Source organism: Anolis sagrei, chromosome 2, assembly GCF_037176765.1.
Source record: "Anolis sagrei isolate rAnoSag1 chromosome 2, rAnoSag1.mat, whole genome shotgun sequence".
Lineage (NCBI taxonomy): Eukaryota > Metazoa > Chordata > Lepidosauria > Squamata > Dactyloidae > Anolis > Anolis sagrei.
The window spans coordinates 231,274,947-231,295,472 of record NC_090022.1 but is presented as its reverse complement, the minus strand read 5'-3'; the positions used below and the strand labels follow the sequence as shown (position 1 = coordinate 231,295,472).

General features: G+C 40.7%; 1 protein-coding gene across 1 annotated transcript; it reads right to left on the bottom strand.

Moving 5' to 3' along the window:
* Nucleotides 1-1,520: 1,520 nt before the first annotated feature.
* HABP4 (hyaluronan binding protein 4) lies at nucleotides 1,521-20,090 on the bottom strand. Its single transcript, XM_060762061.2, has 8 exons — nucleotides 19,662-20,090; nucleotides 14,378-14,525; nucleotides 13,305-13,466; nucleotides 13,022-13,093; nucleotides 11,724-11,807; nucleotides 7,915-8,083; nucleotides 3,555-3,734; nucleotides 1,521-1,832 (listed from the first exon to the last, which is right to left on the bottom strand). The coding sequence occupies exons 1-8, from the start codon at nucleotides 19,984-19,986 to the stop codon at nucleotides 1,776-1,778; spliced, it is 1,197 nt and encodes a 398-aa protein (XP_060618044.2). The 5' UTR covers nucleotides 19,987-20,090; the 3' UTR covers nucleotides 1,521-1,775.
* Nucleotides 20,091-20,526: the final 436 nt, after the last annotated feature.

The following is a 20,526-nucleotide window of genomic DNA, read 5'->3' as shown; positions in this document are numbered from 1 at the left end:
AGGTTTCTAAGTTGTCTAATAGCCTATAATTCTGCACAGGCTTGTAAATTAAGCAGGTTATGCTGTTCTTTCCAAATGTTTAAAAAATTTTAGCTGAAGTTTCTAGTTGATCATCTTTTGACATGCACACTAGGTACCGAAGAAATTATTTCAAGACTATACTTGCTGGTTAGCACAACTACGCTCAACTTTTTGAACTTTCATAGTTAGTGAAGTTGTTCTTGCCGTTCATCTGTTTTACTACGGACAGCTATCCTGTTAAAAAGACAGGGTTATTGCTTGTAAGTCCCAATATTGTCCTGTAGTTTTGTATCTACTGCTTTGTAAACTCTTGTACAGACCATCTGTTCATAGTATGGTGTAATCAATACTGTTCAGCTTTTTGAAGGAAAAATTGTAATATTTTAAAAAGTCAGGAAAATTTATTTTGCTAAACATATTTTAAGGGTAAACTTGATACTATCTTGAAAGTTTAATTTGATAGTATGTATTTATTAGGCCTGGATAATGTATGGTTCTGAATGGTTCTAAAGTACCTACAAAACTAATGTTCTGGTGGTGAAAATTTCAGAACTCTAACAAAACTTTCAAAATTTAATTATTTCATTATTGGTGATTTTTATGACAGAACCAATTAGGAACTGCCATTTATAATGAATTATTGAGAGTTTTGTTAGAGTTCTGAAATTTTCACCACCAGAGCTTTAGTTTTGTAAGTACTTTAGAACCATTTAGAGCCATGCATTGCCCAGGCCTAGTATTTATCATTAAATCAAGTGTGATTTGATTATTGTTGATTAACTTGTAAAAAGGTATACAAATAAAAAATGTATTGTTTGACCAAGGCTCTCCTACAAGAATATTATTAGATGGACAGTATCTGTCTAGAAAGACAATGGCCTTTCAATGTGGTAACACTGCTAAGGAAACATATATTTAAAGTTATATGCATTGCCTTTTCTACAAGTTCTCATCCAGCTTTTCACAAGAATTTGTTCACTATTATTCATCAATGAGGAAAATAACAAATACTTCAGCCCAAATCGAATTGCAGCCACTAGAGAAGAATTTTTGGCTAATATAATGGCCACTGTAATCCAGGAAAGTGCAGATTGATACACCAGGGAGATTAAACCCTTTTTTAAAACAGCACAGAGAAAGCTCCATTTGTTTATGGTCTCACTGAGGTGCATAAACATATCTGGGTGTAGACCCCTGATTTCAAATAGGAAAGTGATTTTGCACTTAAGAAGTATCTTACCATTTGTAATCTCCAGTGTCAAGCTATTAAAAAAAACCTGAAAATAGCACCTTAAAACCCAAACATTAAGCATATTTTGTATTGCTTTTTATTTGCCAACCCCTGAAAATGTGCAAGTTGCTGAGTATGGTAAAGGTACATTTCAGGAACATGGCTATTAAGTGTCAATGTATTCTGGCTATAAATCCCCCAGTATAGATATTCTTGTATATCTTACAACTGTTAACACCATGGACAAAGAGGCAGCCATCCATACCCGTGACACCATCATCTCGAACCTTTATTTGAAATCCCTCATGTATGATACCATAAGCCTTCACACAGCTAATCCAAAAACAAGTGGTGCTGGACCTTGCCTCCTAGCCCACTGGATATGTCTAGGTTCTTAACACAATAGAAGTGCAAAATTCACACACAAAAGTCATTTCGCTCTGTAGAGTTTGGTAATTTTCTTCCACAGCAACGTAGAGCTGGTATCTTCACAGCTATTTTTGAAGGTGTCATTCTGGTTTTTTCAAGCTAGAGCAGGAAAATCCTCAGGGTCATCAGGATTTGGAGCAGAAATGCTCATCTAAGGGGAAAGAGATTACACCACACGGTTTTGTTTTGTTGCTTTTTTTTTCAAGGCAACACCTAGTTGTGTACTGTCATACTAAGATACACCTAACTGTTGGTTTGCTCATGCTCACATTAGCTCTACAAAACTCAAGCCTATTAAGAATGCACTAGAGGTTGCTACGACATGTAACCTATGTCTTTTTTTGCTGAAAAATTCTCCTCACTCTCTTTTATGGAGGTTTCACGGAGGAACAAATGCACTGTTGGGAGTAATAGGGCTGGAGATGCATACAAGCTGGCCATCTCACCTCTATCAGGAAACTCACATTTTAGCAATGTCATGCACAAGACATCCTACCTGCGCATGTACTGACCACTGAGCTTGAAAGAATCCAGTTATCTAAGAATCCAGAAACTTAGTTATCGAACACTGGACTTGAATCAAGGATACTAAATCCCCAAATTCAGAGCCTAAAGATCACTTAGATGTTCTTGAAATGAGGCATTTTCTCAGCGTACTCCACCCCACAAGCTGTCAGACTACAATTCAAAACGTATCGCAGAACTTCCTGAATCAAGGGCATGATACCAGTAGAATAACTGCCATCTGTTCCTTCTGAATTTAGCCTCACAAACTGCTGCTTCTTCCACCAACAGTACATGTCATACATTCCCCTAAATAGAATTCCTACAGAACTAAGAGATGCACTCTTTAAGTTAAGTTTAGCAAGTGGTTATTTGAGAACTATGACAACAGGAACAAATTTTATCTCTTGTTGGGAATATCTCTTTTTCTTGTGCTTGACAATATGGAAAAACTACAGTATTTCTGGGTTCAGTTTGCTTTATCCCTTTTTAACTATTCAAAGTACACCTATTCTGCATTCACTGGTATGCAGGACTGAAAGGAGACCAAGTGGAATTTGCCATAAAATATTGTGGTATAGATTGTTCTATTTCAAAAACAGTCCATTACTTACATATAGATATACACCACAGTATATAATTGCCATAGATTGCACTGTTTGGACCATTTATCTACTTGGGAGTCTGAAAACGTTGGAGAACTGTAGTCTTCAACCAGCATCAGTCTGTTGTGAATGACTGATGTTGCTTCAACTACATATGAAAAGTAATGAAAGACCCTCCCTCCATCCTTCAGTGGTTCTCATCCTTTTTTTGACCAGGGACCACTCTCCAACATTAGTACCAAAAGGGTTACGAATCCAATTTTAGTCAACTTTAAATTCAGTTTGGTTATTTGGGCTGCTGATTCAGAAAATTGCACTGGATAGACCACATCAGCTCTAGTTTCTGATACAGAATATATGCCATCCAGTAGTTGCCATCTGCTCATCCACAGAAAACCATATTTAATAAGCCTTGGCACTATAAGAGGGTTTTGCAGGACCAGCTGCTCTCTTTGCAACGGTGTAGTAATGGTGAGGCTGCAGACCATATTTTAGTTCTTGCAGACCACTGGTGGTCCATGGAACATAGATTGGGAACCACTGTACTTTTCAACTGCCACTGTCCTGGCTACAAAGGGACAGAGAGAATTAAATATTTGCTGAACTTAATGTCACTCCCTTTTCCTTTGGTGTCTTATCTTAATTAGATAAGCTTGAGGGCAGGGAACTGTTTTGCTGTTCTTTTACTTGATGTACAATAATGGCACTATATAAATTAATGATAATAAGAGCAGGCACCAAGACTGTAATTAGTACAGAATTACCATCACTTCTGGCCTGGATCCTGGATCCTCAACTCTACGGACGCGTCCGCGGCCTCCTCGGGCCCCTCTAGCTCCACGCCCAGGACGAGGCAGGCTCCCAAAGTTAATGTCAAGCTGAGAAGTGATGTCATTTGCTGCTTTTCGAAAAAAGTGAGAATCATCCTCAAAGTCCTCCTTTACCTAGAACAGAAAATGGGTTTATATTAAACTTGCCATTTGGCTTGTTTAAAAATTGCCAAAAAGAACACTAAAGGCTCCTTAGAAGCTGTGGAAACAGAACATGACATGTATCAGTTATAGTCAAAGTGAGAGAGATTATTCAAACCCAGTTTTCAGCCGAATGGGTCTACAATGTGTACACAAATTTCATTAAAATAGAAATCCATAAGGAATTGTGATTACTGACAATAAAGACATAAAGAAGCAGATGCCAAAAACAAGGCTCAGTAAGTACTAGAAAATAATTCTACTGCCTAAATGTTTCTGCAAAGAGCCCTAGTCCCACCTTACCACACATCATAACACAGATGACAGAAGAACTGGATTTGGAAGAAAACCCTGTGGTCAGGAAAAGTGTTTTTAAGGTGTGTGTTTTTTAAAGATGTTCTCAGACTGATAGGTAATAAAGATGAACTATTCTGAAGCATATCATTGTCAACACCAACTTGAAAACTTGGATGTTTCAGCAAGCACTTGAGAACGAGTAGTCACTAGTTATAAATGTGCCAGATAGTACTCTGCTCACTGCATTTCATCCAATTCCCCAGCCTTATGGTACACTGTTTTGCACGATCCCATGCCTGACCCTTTTATAGCCTGGTCTCATCCATTTGACTATTTTTGGTCATTGGTTTTTATTGAGCATTCTTTGATAGAGCTTCAGTGCTGCTGTTTTATTCTCTTATGTTTTAATTGTTTTTTTATCTGGTTTTCTGTATGTTACGATGGTCTTATTTTAGTGGCATTTTTGTTTTAACAGATTGTTTTGCTTTTATGTCTTGTGGACTTTCTATCCCAAATGTAAGCCGCCCCGAGTCCCTTCGGGGAGATGATAGCAGGGCATAAGAATGAAATTGTTGTTGTAGTTATTATTATCATTATTATCTTAACGCACATGTAAATCAGTTTTCCCCACAAAACAGAATCCAATCCGGACTACCCATCCAAAATGACCACTAATGAGTGCTGATGGAACTTGCAGTCCAAAATATCATGAAAGAGGCAGTTAGGGAAGGCTGATTACAGCAAGCCACTCTTCCTAACCAAGTTAAGAAAACAACAACGATTCTGAAATTTTTATACATTTTTCTTCCTTTACAACCGAAACACCCCCAAATAAATTTATCCGGATACCATGACAACATATAATTGCTTGTACAATTTAGAAATTAATTTAATCCTCGAATGTTGTGTTTCTGTGCTAATCACAGCAGGATTTCAAGCATAAGATGGATTCAGCTTAAATCCCATACTCGTTTGGGTTTTTTATAGCGATCAGGACTTGTGAAGTGAATTTTAAAATGGGAGCCTTTAGGTGCTGCCAACAGGTATCCAGTCCTCACTATGATGATAAAAATAATATTTTTCTTCTGCCATGCAAATATAATTCAAGAATTGTCATGATGGTGTTCTACAAGTGTGCGTCAAAAAGGAATGCCTCCATCTCTGAAACTTATTTCGTTCACAACTACTGGACTATCTATGCATAATATGTTAGAGGTAACCTTACTCTACTGATATAGTCTTTTCATTTTCCGATTGACTGATTAGAACCATGAATCTGAAGTTAAAAGAAATAGTTGTCATTGAATTTCTGGCAAAAGAAGGTTGCGCACCTAAGGAAATCCATAATCACTTGAAAAATGTTTATGATTTGGCCCCTTCTGACTTTTACCTGTTTGGACATCTGAAAGACAACCTACGTGGTTTCACATTCGATGACTTGAATGACGTTAAAACAGCTTTAAAATCATGGGTCACTAAGCAAAACCCTGAATTTTTCCAAAATGGTTTTAATGCCTGGGTTAAACGATGGCACAAATGTGTACAAACTGATGGTCACTATGTTAAACAGTAGTGTTGCGTAGAGGACAATCCAGGCTATATACTGTAGCTGTTATATACTCATTCATAAAGTTTTTTATGATACAGGAGGCAAAACCTTTTAATCCACCTGTGTATTTACTAACCTAAGCATCATGTTTATTTTTATTACATAATTATACAGTATTTATGTATTTTTCTTCAAGAATTCAAAATGAAGTACAAAGTTATTATTAGTGCAATGTAAACCCATATTAAAATGAAATTACTATGAACACTAGATGTTAGTAGATACAATCACCAAAATGGCACAGCAGTCCAAAACTCTCTTGCCAATGAATTTTAACTACAAAAAACACCATGCTCCGGATCCTACCCAAATGGTAGGAAACTCTACTAGGGGAACAGCTAGAATCTGGCCCAGAAACCTGATCCTATGTTCAAAGCTCCCACAGAATTCCACCCAATTCTCTACAAAAGCAAGTAAAATAGTGGAAAATTCCTTTGTCAGACCTGAAGACTGTTGATTATAGTTTTCTCTCTGCTCTACTCCCCTTCCAATGGAGCAAACTAGCATAATGGGGAGAAATCTATAAAGAATACAGGGAGGCGGGCGGGTTCTCCTTTCATACAGAGCAAGCTATTGGTGGAAGGGACAAGAGACACTGTAGGAGGGATGAAGCTCCCGATACCAGCCATCCAAAATTGGGTCATGGTACACAAGCCAAATCCTGTGACCAAAGTGTGGAGCTTGTTTCCAAAAAGGTTGGAAATCCATCTGAACAAATTTTAGAGGAATAAAGAAACATACTGTGGATATACTTTCTTTTGCTATAAAATGCCATTTTCCAAGCCCTATACAAGTGATTTGATACATTTTGATCTGTACATAGCTTTCCAGTGCTAGCCAACAATATGCTGCCACCTATAACCCACTTTTCAGGGATTTTTTTTTGTTTTATTTGGTACCTTTTGGAAACAAACTCAAGCATTTTCTTATGTCTGTCCTACCTGATCTCACCTCAGTGAATGGTGGGGAAAGCAGCACAGACACATTCACTTAGATCAAAGATGAAAACTAGCAGTCAGATTAAATTCTCTTATAAATGGTTAATACAATAGCTGGCGTCTTATCTATAGAAATGCCGATTAGCAAAGTTGTAGGCACTCAAGCAATAACGTTACTAAAATGCAGATATAAATCATAGAATCATAGAGACCTTGTGGGCCATCCAGCCCAATCCCCTGCCACGAAGCAGGAAAATCACATTTAAAGCATCCCCAACAGATGGCCATCCAGCCTCTGTTTAAAAGCCTCAAAGGAGCCTTCACCACACTCTGGAGTAGAGAGTTCCACTGCTGAACAGCTCCCACATTTAGGAAGTTCTTCCTAATCTTCAAGTGGCATCTCCTTTCCTGTAGTTTGAAGCCATTGTTCCGTGTCCTAGTCTCCAGGGCTGCTGAAAACAAGCCTTGGTGGAACAGTGCTTCAGAAACTAGATTAAAAGTCTACTATGTGTTTTAATAAAGATGATGTGACCCCTTCTTATACCTACCTAAGCATTGGGGGGGGGGGGAAGCAACCCAATGAGCCCTTCACACACTGTGGGAGCGCTGGATGGGAAAGAAGTAGGACCACAATTGTTAGGATTTCTAGTGTATTCAGCCAAAGAACCAAAGCTACTTTAACTCAATGGGCAGTATCCAATACAAGATGGAATTGTGCCACCTGCAGTCCGTTGTACATTCCTCCCCAAATTAGAAGTAAAAAAAAATCTTCCTCAATTCACTTTGTGTCAGTACAAAGGGCTGTCAAATAAAATAGAAGAGTTTTGACATGAAGTCACTGCCAGCAGGTTGGCCTTAGTCCAACGTATAGGTTCTGTGTACACAATCAGAGTCCTTGATCATGTGACTAACCCCTGTGTATCAACAGCTGCAGGTATTTCAAGCTCAGCTGTATGCAATGAAGCCAATGTGTAACCTTTTGTGTCATCTTCAAAGGAAATGGAGAAGCCTGATATTAATATGAGACTACAAACTAGAACCTAAAATGCAATATATTCTTCCACTGGTACTGAACAGCCAGCAGCAAAAATGCTTCTGTGCATGGTTGCCCGGTGAGAAAGGAAAAACAAACCTATGCTGATGCAGCTCTTTTTCTTTTTTAAAGTACTTGAACAGTTCATTGGGGCGAGCTAAAGCTTCTAGTAATGTTTACTAATCTCTTTGGATTATCCTTAGATACATTTCATTATTAAGAAGTTAGAAATGCAAACACAGGGTTGTAAGAAAACCCTTCTAAGCAAATGCTTACATCATCTCTATATTTTGACTTGTGAATCACCACTGCTTTGGAAGGAACAGTGGTTTCGGGCTTCCGGATGTTGAATTCAGGCTTTGGTCGGCTTTGTTCTTGGAGGTTTTTCCATTCATCCAATGTCATCTCTTGAGCTACTTCTTCCACTGGCTCTCCTTCAGCAATTCTAAGGGTTTATAGTTGCAAAATAAAAACCATTAGGCTGTAAAATGCCATGAAGGGAAAGGTAGGGAGCAATTTCATCAAAAGTAGCGATTTGGGCTTGTACAAAGTGATAAAAGTGGCTCGTTGCCTTTTCTAAGTGATAGGAGATAACATTTTGCACAAGTGGGGCCTTCAGCAATATTTTACAGTGAGGAATGCCCCTGTTTGATGGGGTTCTAGCCAGACAGCTAGCTAGCTAGCTGTGCCCTTTTCAAAAAAATACTCCATTACAGTCCCATTTCCCACCCCACAATATTCAACATACTATGGCAATAGACCATGCTCTGCCCAATACCCTCCACCCCTCAATGAACTGCTCTTGTTCTTATGAGCATGCTAATCTCCTACCTCCTTTCCCTGACATCTATTAATGAATGTGATATCGAAAGTGAAAACAAGAACTCTGGACATGCCTCATGTTATTTACATATTTATATGTTTGTTTGTTTCCTGATTAATTCACTGCTAAACTCACTTTCAATGGCTGTGATACTTGTAGTACAATTATGGTTAGAAGACAGACCATTCAAAACCAATCTTTATGGGCTACACTGGCTGTCCTTCCAAGTTACACTTCAGTTTTGTTATCTGATTCCTAGGTACTTACTTGGAATGAAATATTATTTGGAAATTTGTTTCCAGGATTTGATTTTATATACTACTTTCCTGTTTTTTTCAGTGTGCTCAAACTTGTGGTCCTCAAAACATTATTTTTATTATGAAGCAGAATAGCAGGCTTCTGCCCTTCCGTGCCTCCAAATGTTTTGAACAAAAACTCCCAGTATTCCAGACAATGCTGGCTAGGACTGTAGTTTGTAGCACGCAGAAGGACCCAGTTTGAGGAGGCTGCTCTGAATCCACAACTCATCTCATCCTATTTATTTATTTATTTATTTCCGTCACTTTTACCCCGCCCTTCTCACCCCCGGGGGGGGGGGGGGGGGACGGGACTCAGGGAGGCTTACAGAGGAAGGCACAATTCGATGCCTTTGTCACATATACATACATATATAAGCAAATTAAACCATTACACATTAAAGATTAAAAACATCACTACAATTATGCACAGTATAACTTACAGAGAAATATGAGATGCGTTCTTCAAAAAATTACAAAAGCATAGCATTTTCAGATACAGGGTCTCTAGTTTCTACATATTGCAACCCACTGGCCAGTTTTGTCCTAGCAAACCCAACAGGCATGATCTCCCCCAACCTTATTACATTGTATTAGATGCAAGCAAGATGAAGAAACATCTTAACAGACATGTATCCCTGCCTTTCAAAGAAGTACAAGGACATACATACTGTAGCTATTTCTGTCACAAATCTTGATTTTACTAAATGCACCCAATTAACCTGATGCTTTCTAATAGCTATATACGTTTTCTGAAAGATATATTTAGGAAGCTGGCAGAGTGTAGAGAGGGACGAGAATGCATATATTTCTGGATCATGGTAATAATGTCATTGCCAAACACACCATGTAAAGTGGGAGAGCAATGTTGTCAAAATTATCAAAGGCAATTTTGAACACGCAAACAGAAGGGGCAAGGCAATTTTCTAGTGGGATTCTCACTGTTCCTTTTCTTAAGCACTCTTTTAAATCCACAGTATGGAGCAGCCAGTCTATACCAGAAGTGCCTGTACCAGAAGTACTGGACCACTCTTGACAGCATCTGGACTGCACATCTTTGCAATTTACTAAGAGGGTTCCACTGTGTTTCGGTAACATAGCTACAGGGTCACAAAATTATGAGATGTTGACTGTGGTATCACAGCTTATGCCATGGTGGAAGGAAGGTGTGACTTAAATGTACAAAAATGAATAAACAATAAAATTGATAGCCAAAGTTGGGGAAATTAAGACAATACAAAATATTGAAAATACAGAGGGGAACAGTGGTGGCACCGGCAAAGATTAAAGCACATACACACATACAATAGGAAGAACTGCCCTGAGTGTATAGGAGCAGACTCTTCCCATGAAGAGGACATCTCCAAAAACTTGGGAGAAAATTCAGAAGGGATTTGATATGATCTATAAGGCCCCTTTCTGAATAGAATCCCACCTTTTCTGCTTTGAACTGGGATATATGGCAGTGTGGACTCAGATAACCAAGTTCAAAGCAGACATTGTGGAATTTTCTCCTTTGATGTGGATGTGTGGAAGAGCTCCCAGTCAGTTTCAAATGCCTCTTCAAAATGTGCCACTGAAACCCTGAGTAATAGGACTGATTCAGCCTGCTCTGTCCTGTAGAAATAAGCCAAACACAGCAAGATTCAGATGATTTATGATGATAGCAAGCAGTAGCTTATTTTTATGTCTTAGTTTAAAGCCACTTAGGTGAGCATGAACAATCTGTAAGATAGGGAAATGCATTCTGCCCACTGGAGGCAGTTGTGTGCTATGTGCCTAAATGATTCATGAGAACTCAAGCATGAGAAAAACAGGCAAATCAGGTTCTAAATTCCACCTGCCAAGGAGAGGCATGCAACTTCAAAAACCAGAAGCTAGATAAGAAATTATGCACAGTAACTGCTACCAGTGTAATCAAACCTCCGAAGAAGTCCTTGCAGCAGCTTGCCTGCCTGGTCCACCATAGGAAAACTGAAATGTAATTTGTTACACTCCAGTCTTATATATTACATGGTAAAATAGAGTCTTGCTTATTCAACATAGATGACCCAGCGGAATGTTGGATAAGCAAAAATGTTGGATAATAAGGAGGGATTAAGGAAAAGCCTATTAAACGTCAAATCATGTTATGAATTTACAAATTAAGCACCAAAACATCATGTTTTACATCTAATTGACAGAAAAAGCAATTCGATACACAGTAACATAATGTAGTAATTACTGTATTTATGAATCTAACACCGAAACATTGCAATGTATTGAAACAGTTGTGGATCCGGGAAGGCAGACTGCGCTGGATAATACAGAACGTTGGATGAGCAAAGGTTGGATAAGCGAGACTCTACTGTATGACCTTGTATCGTGCCATGTAATATCCAAATCTCTGAATGTATACTTGCAGCATAAAGAGAAGCCCCAACTTACAACAAATTTGCACAACAAAAATATATAATGTGTAGTGCTCATAGCAACAATTAGGATTCTGTGCAATCAATTATCAGAACATCCCAAAAGCTTTTGTGCAGCTCCCAGAGAAAAGATTAAATCAAAAGCTCTGGAACAAGTTCAAAGGTTTCCCAAACTTCCCATAAGGAAAACAGGCCTGTCCCATTAGTGACTCACAAAATCAAGCGTAACATGCTAAGTAAAGCGTTTTTATAGTCTGACAAGAGCTGAAGAAATGAGCTTGTTTGCAAGTTGCTTGACAGCATGTATCACATGTTGAGTTGACCTGATATATTAAAGTACACGATCAGTAAAAACCACAGCTTGGCATCTCCTGGGGATCAGAGTGCTAGTCAAAGAGTGGAATATTTTGTAGCAATGCACACAAGGATTGATGCTATTTTCCTGGTTTTCCCCCCTGATTTTAGATAGTTAAGGCACCCAGATCTAACCTGAGTAGGTTTTCTAATGGTGACATAAGGAGCAAAAGCAGCAAACTATTCAAAACAAGCACATACTTGGTTGGAGCTTCTCCCTCAGGTGCTGCTGGGTTCTCTTCTGTCTCAGCAGTCTCTTCCATAGGAGCAGTCTGTTCCAGCTCACTGTAAAACATTAATACACCCATTCAGTAAAAACACTAAAAAACAGATACCATAACATGCAGATTAACCTGTATGGGCTGCTCAGAACAAACACCATAATTAGCGTGTGGCTCAAGGGATTAGCTCTGTAACTCATGCACTGCATTTATCTGCTGAATGGCAGAAAAACTATTACACAATAAGTTAACTGATATCCTAAAAACATGTTAATGAAAACCCAAAATACCCTTTTCTATTCTGCCCCCTTGTTTTCCAGCACAAAGCCAGAAGCATGTGTCAATACAAGCATTCAGATACTTTCATTGGTTTCAATTTGGCACATATATTTGACTAACACAGCAAGAAGTAAAGCTTCTGCAGAAACACTAACAATTCCAGCTTCCCAGGAATACACAAATTCTTGCCTCTCAGCCAGTCCCTCTGCAGGGTCTTGGCAGAGGTCTTCCGCACTCATCTCTCTGAGAATTAGTCTTAGGGACTCAGATATGGGAGACATGTACTTTACCATTAAGCAATGTCCCATTTTCACAAGGGTTTGGATCTTTAATTAAATTTAAAATAACATTTGTTTTTGAATAAACCCTATATAATGGACAATGGTGCTTACAAGTTACAAAAGCTAGTTTCTTGCTCACAATCTTAAACCAAGATTCAGATAGAAGCAAAGATCTCTGTGGAAGATTTCTTCTGCAGGGGTTACTGTAACAAGTCCAGCTCATAAGTCGATAGTTCTCTGTCTTTAGTAAAGGCCACCTTAAGCTTGGAACATACATGGAAACAAGAGTGGGCTACCACTTGGTATAATAAAGGCATGGGCAAACTTCGGCTCTCTAGGTATCTTGGACTTCAACTCTCACAATTGAAGTCCAAAACACCCGAAGGGCTGTAGTTTGCCCATGCCTGGTGTAATAGATGCAGTTTTACACTAAGACACTGGAAGACTAGGATTCAAATCCTTGCTTGGTCAAGAAACCCACTGAATAATTTACGGCAGGTCACACACACACAGACTCAGAGGAAGGCAAGACTAAACCTCTCTGAACCAATTATGCCTAGAAAACCCTTTGACTGGCTTGCCATACGTCAGAAGCGAGTTGAAGGCATGCAACAACAGGCTCATATCTAGATGTGCAAGGTGCTGAGGTGGGGACGAACAGCACATAAGATTTAACAAAATTACAAGCGAAGACACTCTCTAAAACACATCATCATACCTCAGATCATCCTTAACTGTTCCCCAGTTACGGGGTCCACTTCCACCCCGTTTCTCTTCTCCTCGGACACCGCTAGAGACAGAAACAGTAACTGTGTTAGTTTTCTTCATTATGGAAATCAAGATATTTTACTTGCTACACAAAATTAAGTTGCATATGTGTTAAACATTGTACAATTCTCCATGAAAGGTGTTATTTTTAAGGCACGTACATGTGCCATTTATTAAGGCACTATATATTAAGATACATATAAAGATAGAAAGAGCAAACACAAAGCACTTACGTTTTATCGCTTCCACTCTGCCGGTCAAATTCCCGTTTCCCTCTTTGATCAAAGCCATTGAAAGTCCTATTCATTCCACCACCTCTTCCTCTGCCTCGCATTCCACCTCTTCCTCCCCCACGACCGCGCATTGGCCTTTCCCGATCAAATCGGTCCACTGGCCTAAATGAGAATGTGCTTTAGTTTCAGTTTATTTCTGATTAAAGAAAGATCAACTTCATGCTGAGACACTAGAAATACCATCATATGGAACAGCTACCAAATAAACTTATAAAGGAGTTATCCTCAAGTATAAGGCCTGAAGCAGCACCACGGAACAAAGTGCAGAGGGGATTGGTTTGTTTTTTTGGGGTTTTTTGGAGGGGGGTTAGATTCCTCTGAGATGGACTAAACTCTTGCCTTTTGCTTTTCTACTCAAAGGAGGAGACAGTTCCTTTTTTGGTAAGAGTTAATATATAATACAGCACTCCCACTGACATGTAAGTCAACCCAGGTTTTGGGCTGATTTTTAAAGCTGTAATTTCAAGACTTATACATGAGTACATTGGGTCATCTAACTCCATTTTAACCTCATGTGCCTAATACTTTCTCCTGAAAATGTGGAAACGCCAAATCAAAACTGTAACTGCTTCAGGCAATGAGTAATACTTAAACATTACTCTGCTACTGTTATCTTCCGAAATGGAAGTGATTCAGAGGTTTCATTGATTCCATTCAAGGGAAATCTATCAATGGCAGACCAACATTTCAGTAAAGTGGCTGAATGTTCCACTCCATGTATGTTCAACAAATTAATTCCAGATTCAAAAAATGAGTTTTGAAAATAAAGATCATAAACTTTTCTGATGCGTTACATTGAAGGAGACAGCAGCAGCAGAAAGGAAACCACTGACACAGCAACTATAAAGGAAGGAAAGCATTTGAAATATAGAACCAAGTTTGCTGGCCACTCTGGAGGGTCTGCTGACCATCTCCCGGAAACATCTAACGAACTTGCTAACTAAACAGCAGACTGTACAATAAATTTACAATCCTTCAACGGGCTACTATACATGTTCATCAGCAGCACTTACCTTTCAAGTGTTAACTCTCCTTGTCTTTCAGTCTCATGAGGACGGTATTCCCTGAAAGGTTTCCATTCCGCTTTATCCTGCTTTACATCTGTACCTCTGCTTTCATTCCATCCCTGCTGTTCTCCTCTTTTTGGAGCTCGCTTCTGAACTATGGAGTGCCAAAAGAACATTTTCAGTTTATTCCATTAAAATAATTTTATTTCTGTAAATGGAAGTTCTTTGTATGTTGTCAAGTTCCTGCACATATGCAGAAGCATAGCAAAATTGTTACATTAATATACATTTAGAAGATACATTTTTCCATATCACTGATGATGCCCTTGTAAAAACAAATAGCTGATTGCAGTATATGCGGATCAAGTTAATGGCAACCCTGAATAAGTGATAGTAATTTTGATCAGAAACATTAGTGGGAGTAGAAATAGACAACAATTTCCATACTGAACTCACATGTGTATCGCTAAGGAAAGTTTATCAAAAAAGAGACCTCTAAATTTCCACCACAATGAGATTTCACTGGGGGGAAAACTTGAGACTGGCCAATATTAAAAATGTTACAGCAGTTGTATTTATTTCTTTAAAACAGGGAAAACTTCTACCACCATGTATATAAACACCTTTTCAGGACCAGTTACAACAACAGTATTATCTCTACACTGTCTGAGCACATATAAAATGTACATATTCTAATGAATATTATAACATAATAATAAGTTCAAGTAGTGTTTTAGTTGCAAATATGTGTACAGATCCATTGTATTTTCCCCAGCTTCTCTGAATGTTTACATGCTGCTACAATCTGGCAGAATCAGAACTGTACAAAGCTGACAAATCCCTAGATTTGCCCATGAAGATAATGGGCAGAAAGTCAACTACCCAAATGTGAAAACAGCAGCATTGTTGTCTGGCAGCTGTCAAAAGGTCTTACATTTTTGTTGTTGTTGTGATGATAGAAAAACCTAACATTAATTCATTTATAAAAGAGGTAAGAGAACATTGTTCCTGTCCCTTTGGAAACTTGTTTCAATGCATAGGAAAGGAAGGGGAGATAAAAACGGAACACAACAGCACTTTAAAGACAACATTATTTTTATTTTAAAATGAGTTTTAGATGAAACTCACTTCTTCAGATGCAGTACAGGATGATATTAAAGCCTCAGATGTAAAGTACATTCATATAGTTGTAGAAGCAGGACAGAATGTACAAGCAGACTTCCACATTTATAGTATTAACTTTTGTGGATTAACACAGAACAACAAAAGGTTTTTTTTCTTTGTGTCTTGGTTTTTAGGCCTGTTCCTGGGGTTATTTGGGGCACTATTTCAGAAACCTTCATTGGATAGACTGCAATAGTTTCTTAGATACAGTTATCATGATTTCTTATGAGCAAGCAGAGGATGGTATATGGCATGTGTATCTCAAAAACTAAAACTGATAGGTGAATACTGGTTCCATTTTTGAAATCAGCAGGTCTAATATACCCAGAAACAGGGTTAACATTTGAGACACCAAAATGTGCATTGGCCAATGAAATTATTCATTATTTGATTAATATGGAATCTCCTAGTTCTCCGGGGCAACTCTATGATCAACATCTAGCAAATTTTTTCTCAGGAAAAAGAGTTTTTTTAAAAAAATAATTTGTTTCACTTTTATGGGGATAGTGCATCCCTAACTCCAGGAATATGGAGGACTAACTGTAATATCATCCAGAAAGATGCAAATTAAAAAACAGAGCTACTTCTTTGAAAATTATTGCCTAAGTGCTGTTGATATTGACAGTAGTATAACACTAAGCTGGAAAAACCTAAGATAACCTCAGGCATAGAAACATCTAGTAAATTAGTCTGCACTTGAAATAGCTAGGCAGTTCAAGCAGTAGAAGTGATAATGAATTCAATTTCCAGCTTGTAAGCACTTGTGTAAAAACAAGTGGATGCACTGTACAAACATGACTCTGTAAGTGCATTCTGTAACAGTACAAAAACTATAGGAAAAAGGCAGTAGCAGCATTACCAATGAGGAAATGACATTTATAACCCAGGAACAAAAATCGTGTTACATAGTCTTATTATTAGATTACTATATCATCTGTGTAGTGTATCAGGCTTACTATTCCGACTGTCTCTGTTGGAAATTACAACCTTCTTCAAGTGTTCTCTATTAATTTGTTTATCTATAATCCTGTTGCTTAGTTGTTGTATGTATGTTTATTTCGGTTGCTTCTACCCCGCCCTTCTCACCCGGGGGGGGGGGGGGGGGACTCAGGGCGGCTTACAAAAGCAAGGCACAATTCGATGCCCGCATCACATACAGCAAAAGACAATAACATCATTTAACAACAACAATTCTATCAATAACAGCAATTACCATAAAGACAATAATTATTATAGGTAAAAACAACCATAAAACCAATAAAAGCAATAAAAATCCATACAAACCTCCTTGACGGTCAGCGTTTCACAATCTCATAGTTTAAATACCAATTCCACAATTGTCAGTCCTTTTAGTCCTATTCAACTGGTTTCCATATCTAATTGTCAGATTGCCCGAAGGCCTGGTCCCACAACCACGTCTTTACCTTCCTCCTGAAGGTGAGGAGGGATGTTAATGCCCTAATTTCCCCCGAGAGTGAGTTCCACAAGTGAGGGGCCACCACCGAGATGGCCCTGCTCCTTGTCCCCACCAGCCTCACTTGTGATAGCGGTGGGGTCGAGAGCAGGGCCTCCCCGGATGATCTCAAATTCTGGGGTGGGACGTAGAGGGAGATACGTTCGGACAGATACACAGGACCGGAACCGTAAAGGGTTTTGTAGGTCAAAACCAGCACCTTGAATTGTGCTCGAAATTGAACCGGCAGCCAGTGGAGCTGACACAACAGGGGGGTGATGTGTTCCCTGTATGTCGCCCCGGTGAGCAGTCTGGCTGCCACTCGCTGGACCAACTGAATGTTCTGGCATGCAGCTTTATTTCCTTGCTCTGTTTTTCCTGAGAAGTTGGGGGAGGAGCTGCAGACCACATTATCTGCTCTGATAAAAGCACAGAGCATAGACTTCTTAAAGACTTTGGAACTGCTCAGATCACAGACTTGCAAACATTTTTTGCAAGTCTGTGATATTTGCCTGCTGTTTATTGTAGAGATTTTCTGACTGAATGGCACAGAAATGATCTCAAACGTATCCAGAACTGATTGATAAGTTGTGTACCTGTGTATGCTGAACACATGAAGGTTGTGAGTAACCAAATATGTTATTTTTACCAAAGTCTACTTTATTTTGTCTGTTGACAGGGGGAGCTTTGAATCATTTTCCTGCTTTTTGGCAGGATGGAAGGCCTACGAGGTCTCTTCAAACTCGGATTCTGTGAAAGTGCATAACATAAAACAAGTTGTTTATGAGAGAATAGATATATTTTGGGGCATTGAAATACATTTCTGAATAACTTATTTTTATGTACTGGTATAGTCTCTGTTTTCCTAACACATCAGAGACAACAGTTTGTTCAGTCTAACAACTGAAGCCAATTGCCTTGCATAATTATATTACATTGTATACCACCTGAGAATTAATAATATACAATATACAATATAAAATAATTACAACAATATACAATAATTACATTGTATACCACCTGAGAAGATTCTACTCAAAAGGAGTTTTGGCTCTTCTCTAAAAGATTATGAATTACTATTTTCTAAAAGGTTATGATCTCTAAAATGGCATGCTTTTCTAAAAGTAATACATAAGATGTAATATGTCCTATGGAGCCCCTGGTGGTGCAGTGGGTTAAAATGCAGAGCTGCTAAACTTGCTGAATGAAAGATCGCAGATTCTAATAAGGGGAGCTACCAAGTAAACCTGAGGACTATGTTACCATTTTACCATTTAAAATCCGGGGAGAGGCGTGAGCTTCTGCTGTTAGCCCCAGCTTCTGCCAACCTAGCAGTTCAAAAACATGCAAATGTGAGTAGATCTGTAAGTACCACTCCGGCGGGAAGGTAACAGCACTCCATGCAGTCATGCTGGCCACATGACCTTGGAGGTGTCTATGGACAACGCCAGCTCGGCTTAGAAATGGAGATGAGCACCAAACCCCAGAGTCAGACAAGACTAGACTTAACGTCAGGGGAAAAACTTTACCTAATATCTCCTATAAACGCACCAATACTGCATCTACAGCAAGCATGGGCAAACTTCGTCCCTTCTGGTGTTTTGGACTTGAACTCCCACAATTCCTAAAATCCAGTAGAAGTTGAAGTCCAAAACACCGGAAGGGACGAAGTCTACATGACCGCATGGAGCGCGGCCCAAAGTTTGCCCATGCCTGATCTACAGTGATGGAAAGGAGATTCCATCTGAACATGAGGAAGAATTTCCTGACTGTGAGAGCCATTCAGCAGTGGAACTCTCTGCCCTGGAGTGTGGTGGAGGCTCCTTCTTTGGAGGTTTTTAAACAGAGGCTAGATGGCCATCTGTCAGGGGTGCTTTGAATGCAATATTCCTGCTTCTTGGCAGGGGGTTGGACTGGATGGCCCATGAGGTCTCTTCCAACTCTGATTCCACCTTGCGAGTTGCAGTTTGGTGAGGCCCTAGCCCTCTTTGGCAGAGAAGTCACACAAGGCCGTGTAAAACTACAACTCCCACGACTCCATGCCACTGAGGCCTGGCGGTTGAAATGTGTGCATCTGGAGGAGGCGCGCCCTGGGCGAGGGAGGGTGCGAGCGAGGAGGAAACTCCCCCGCAGACGCCACAATCGCTCCTCACTGCGCAGGCGCGGCCGGAAGCCCAGCACAAGGAAGGAGGGAGGGGCCCCGAAGGGGAGCACGAGGCTCAGGCCGCTCCTCAGCCGACTGCAACTCCCATCATTGAAACCAGAGCGGTGTCAAGCTGCTATGGAGGGCCTCAATGATGTGGGATTGGTGCAGCTTTGAACTGCCATGGCTCAATGCTAAACAATCAGGGTATGGGCCGATTTGGGTCCTCGAGGCGTTTTGGACTTCAACTCCCATCATTCCTCACAGCCTCAGGCTCCTTCTTTTTCCCCCTCGCGGCTGAGGGGGAAAAAGGAGCCTGAGGCTGTGAGGAATGATGGGAGTTGAAGTCCAAAACGCCTCGAGGGCCCAAGGCCTAATCTATGTCATAGTCTTAATGCAGTTTGACACCATGGTGTTCTACTTTTTACCAGGCTTTGGGCCTTGTCTACCAAAACACAACCCCCAGGATTCTAGCGGCGTCAAACCTCACTAATTCCACAGTGCAGACGCGCCCCTTGTGAGTTCCCTACCAGGCGCGGGGGGGCTCTCCGGCTGCAGGGCGGCCTTGCGCTCCTTCTGGGACTCCCTCTTGGCCGCATTGGGGTTAACGTTCGGGGGCGCTGCTCCGGGGCCGGCCTTCCTTCCCCCGCCTGGGGCGGCGGCGGTAGTAGTGGTAGTGGCGGCCTCCTCGCGCTTCTTGCCCTGCTGCTGCTTGCGCCTCTCGGCCTCGCGGAGGATGTCGAAGGGGTCGGACTCGTCGTCGAGGAGCTGGTGGAAGCGGTTGGCGACGGCGCAGCCGAAGGCCTCTTGCATGGCGGCGGGGGCCACAGGGCTGGCCAGCGCGCCCTTCATCATCCTCGACGTGAGGAGGAGGAGGAGGCGCCGTCACTCGCCTGGCGCGCTCCCGACTGCGACAGAAAGGGCGAGAGCGGCCTCGGCGCGGCCCAAGTCACCACGCCATGCCCGCGCGCCCGCCCCCCTTCGCGCCGCTCTGGCCAATCCGCGGCCACGCCGGAAGGCGTCACCAATCAGCGCCCTCGCTTCTGCCAGGGGGCTGGGCTTACCCAATAATGCGTCCCTGCGACGCCTGGGCATCGCCCAATCAGCACCGCGCGTTCTTTCCCCCCTCAACTGGCCAATCGGAACGCGCTTATGGAATTTCCCACGCCGCGGACCAATAGCGCAGAGCGTCTATGGCGTCACGTGGTTACCTCGCGAAGGAAAAGTGGTCGGATTTGAGCCGTCTTGTCTCCACCGAATAAGGAGTCCTGATTAGTTATGTCTTTTGATTCTTCTTCTTAGAGTTGGAAAAGTCTTGGGAAGTGTGTGGAGGTACTTGAAGTTCCATTGTCCATCCTCCAAACAGCACCGGGATGTAAAGTGGCTCATGGGGGC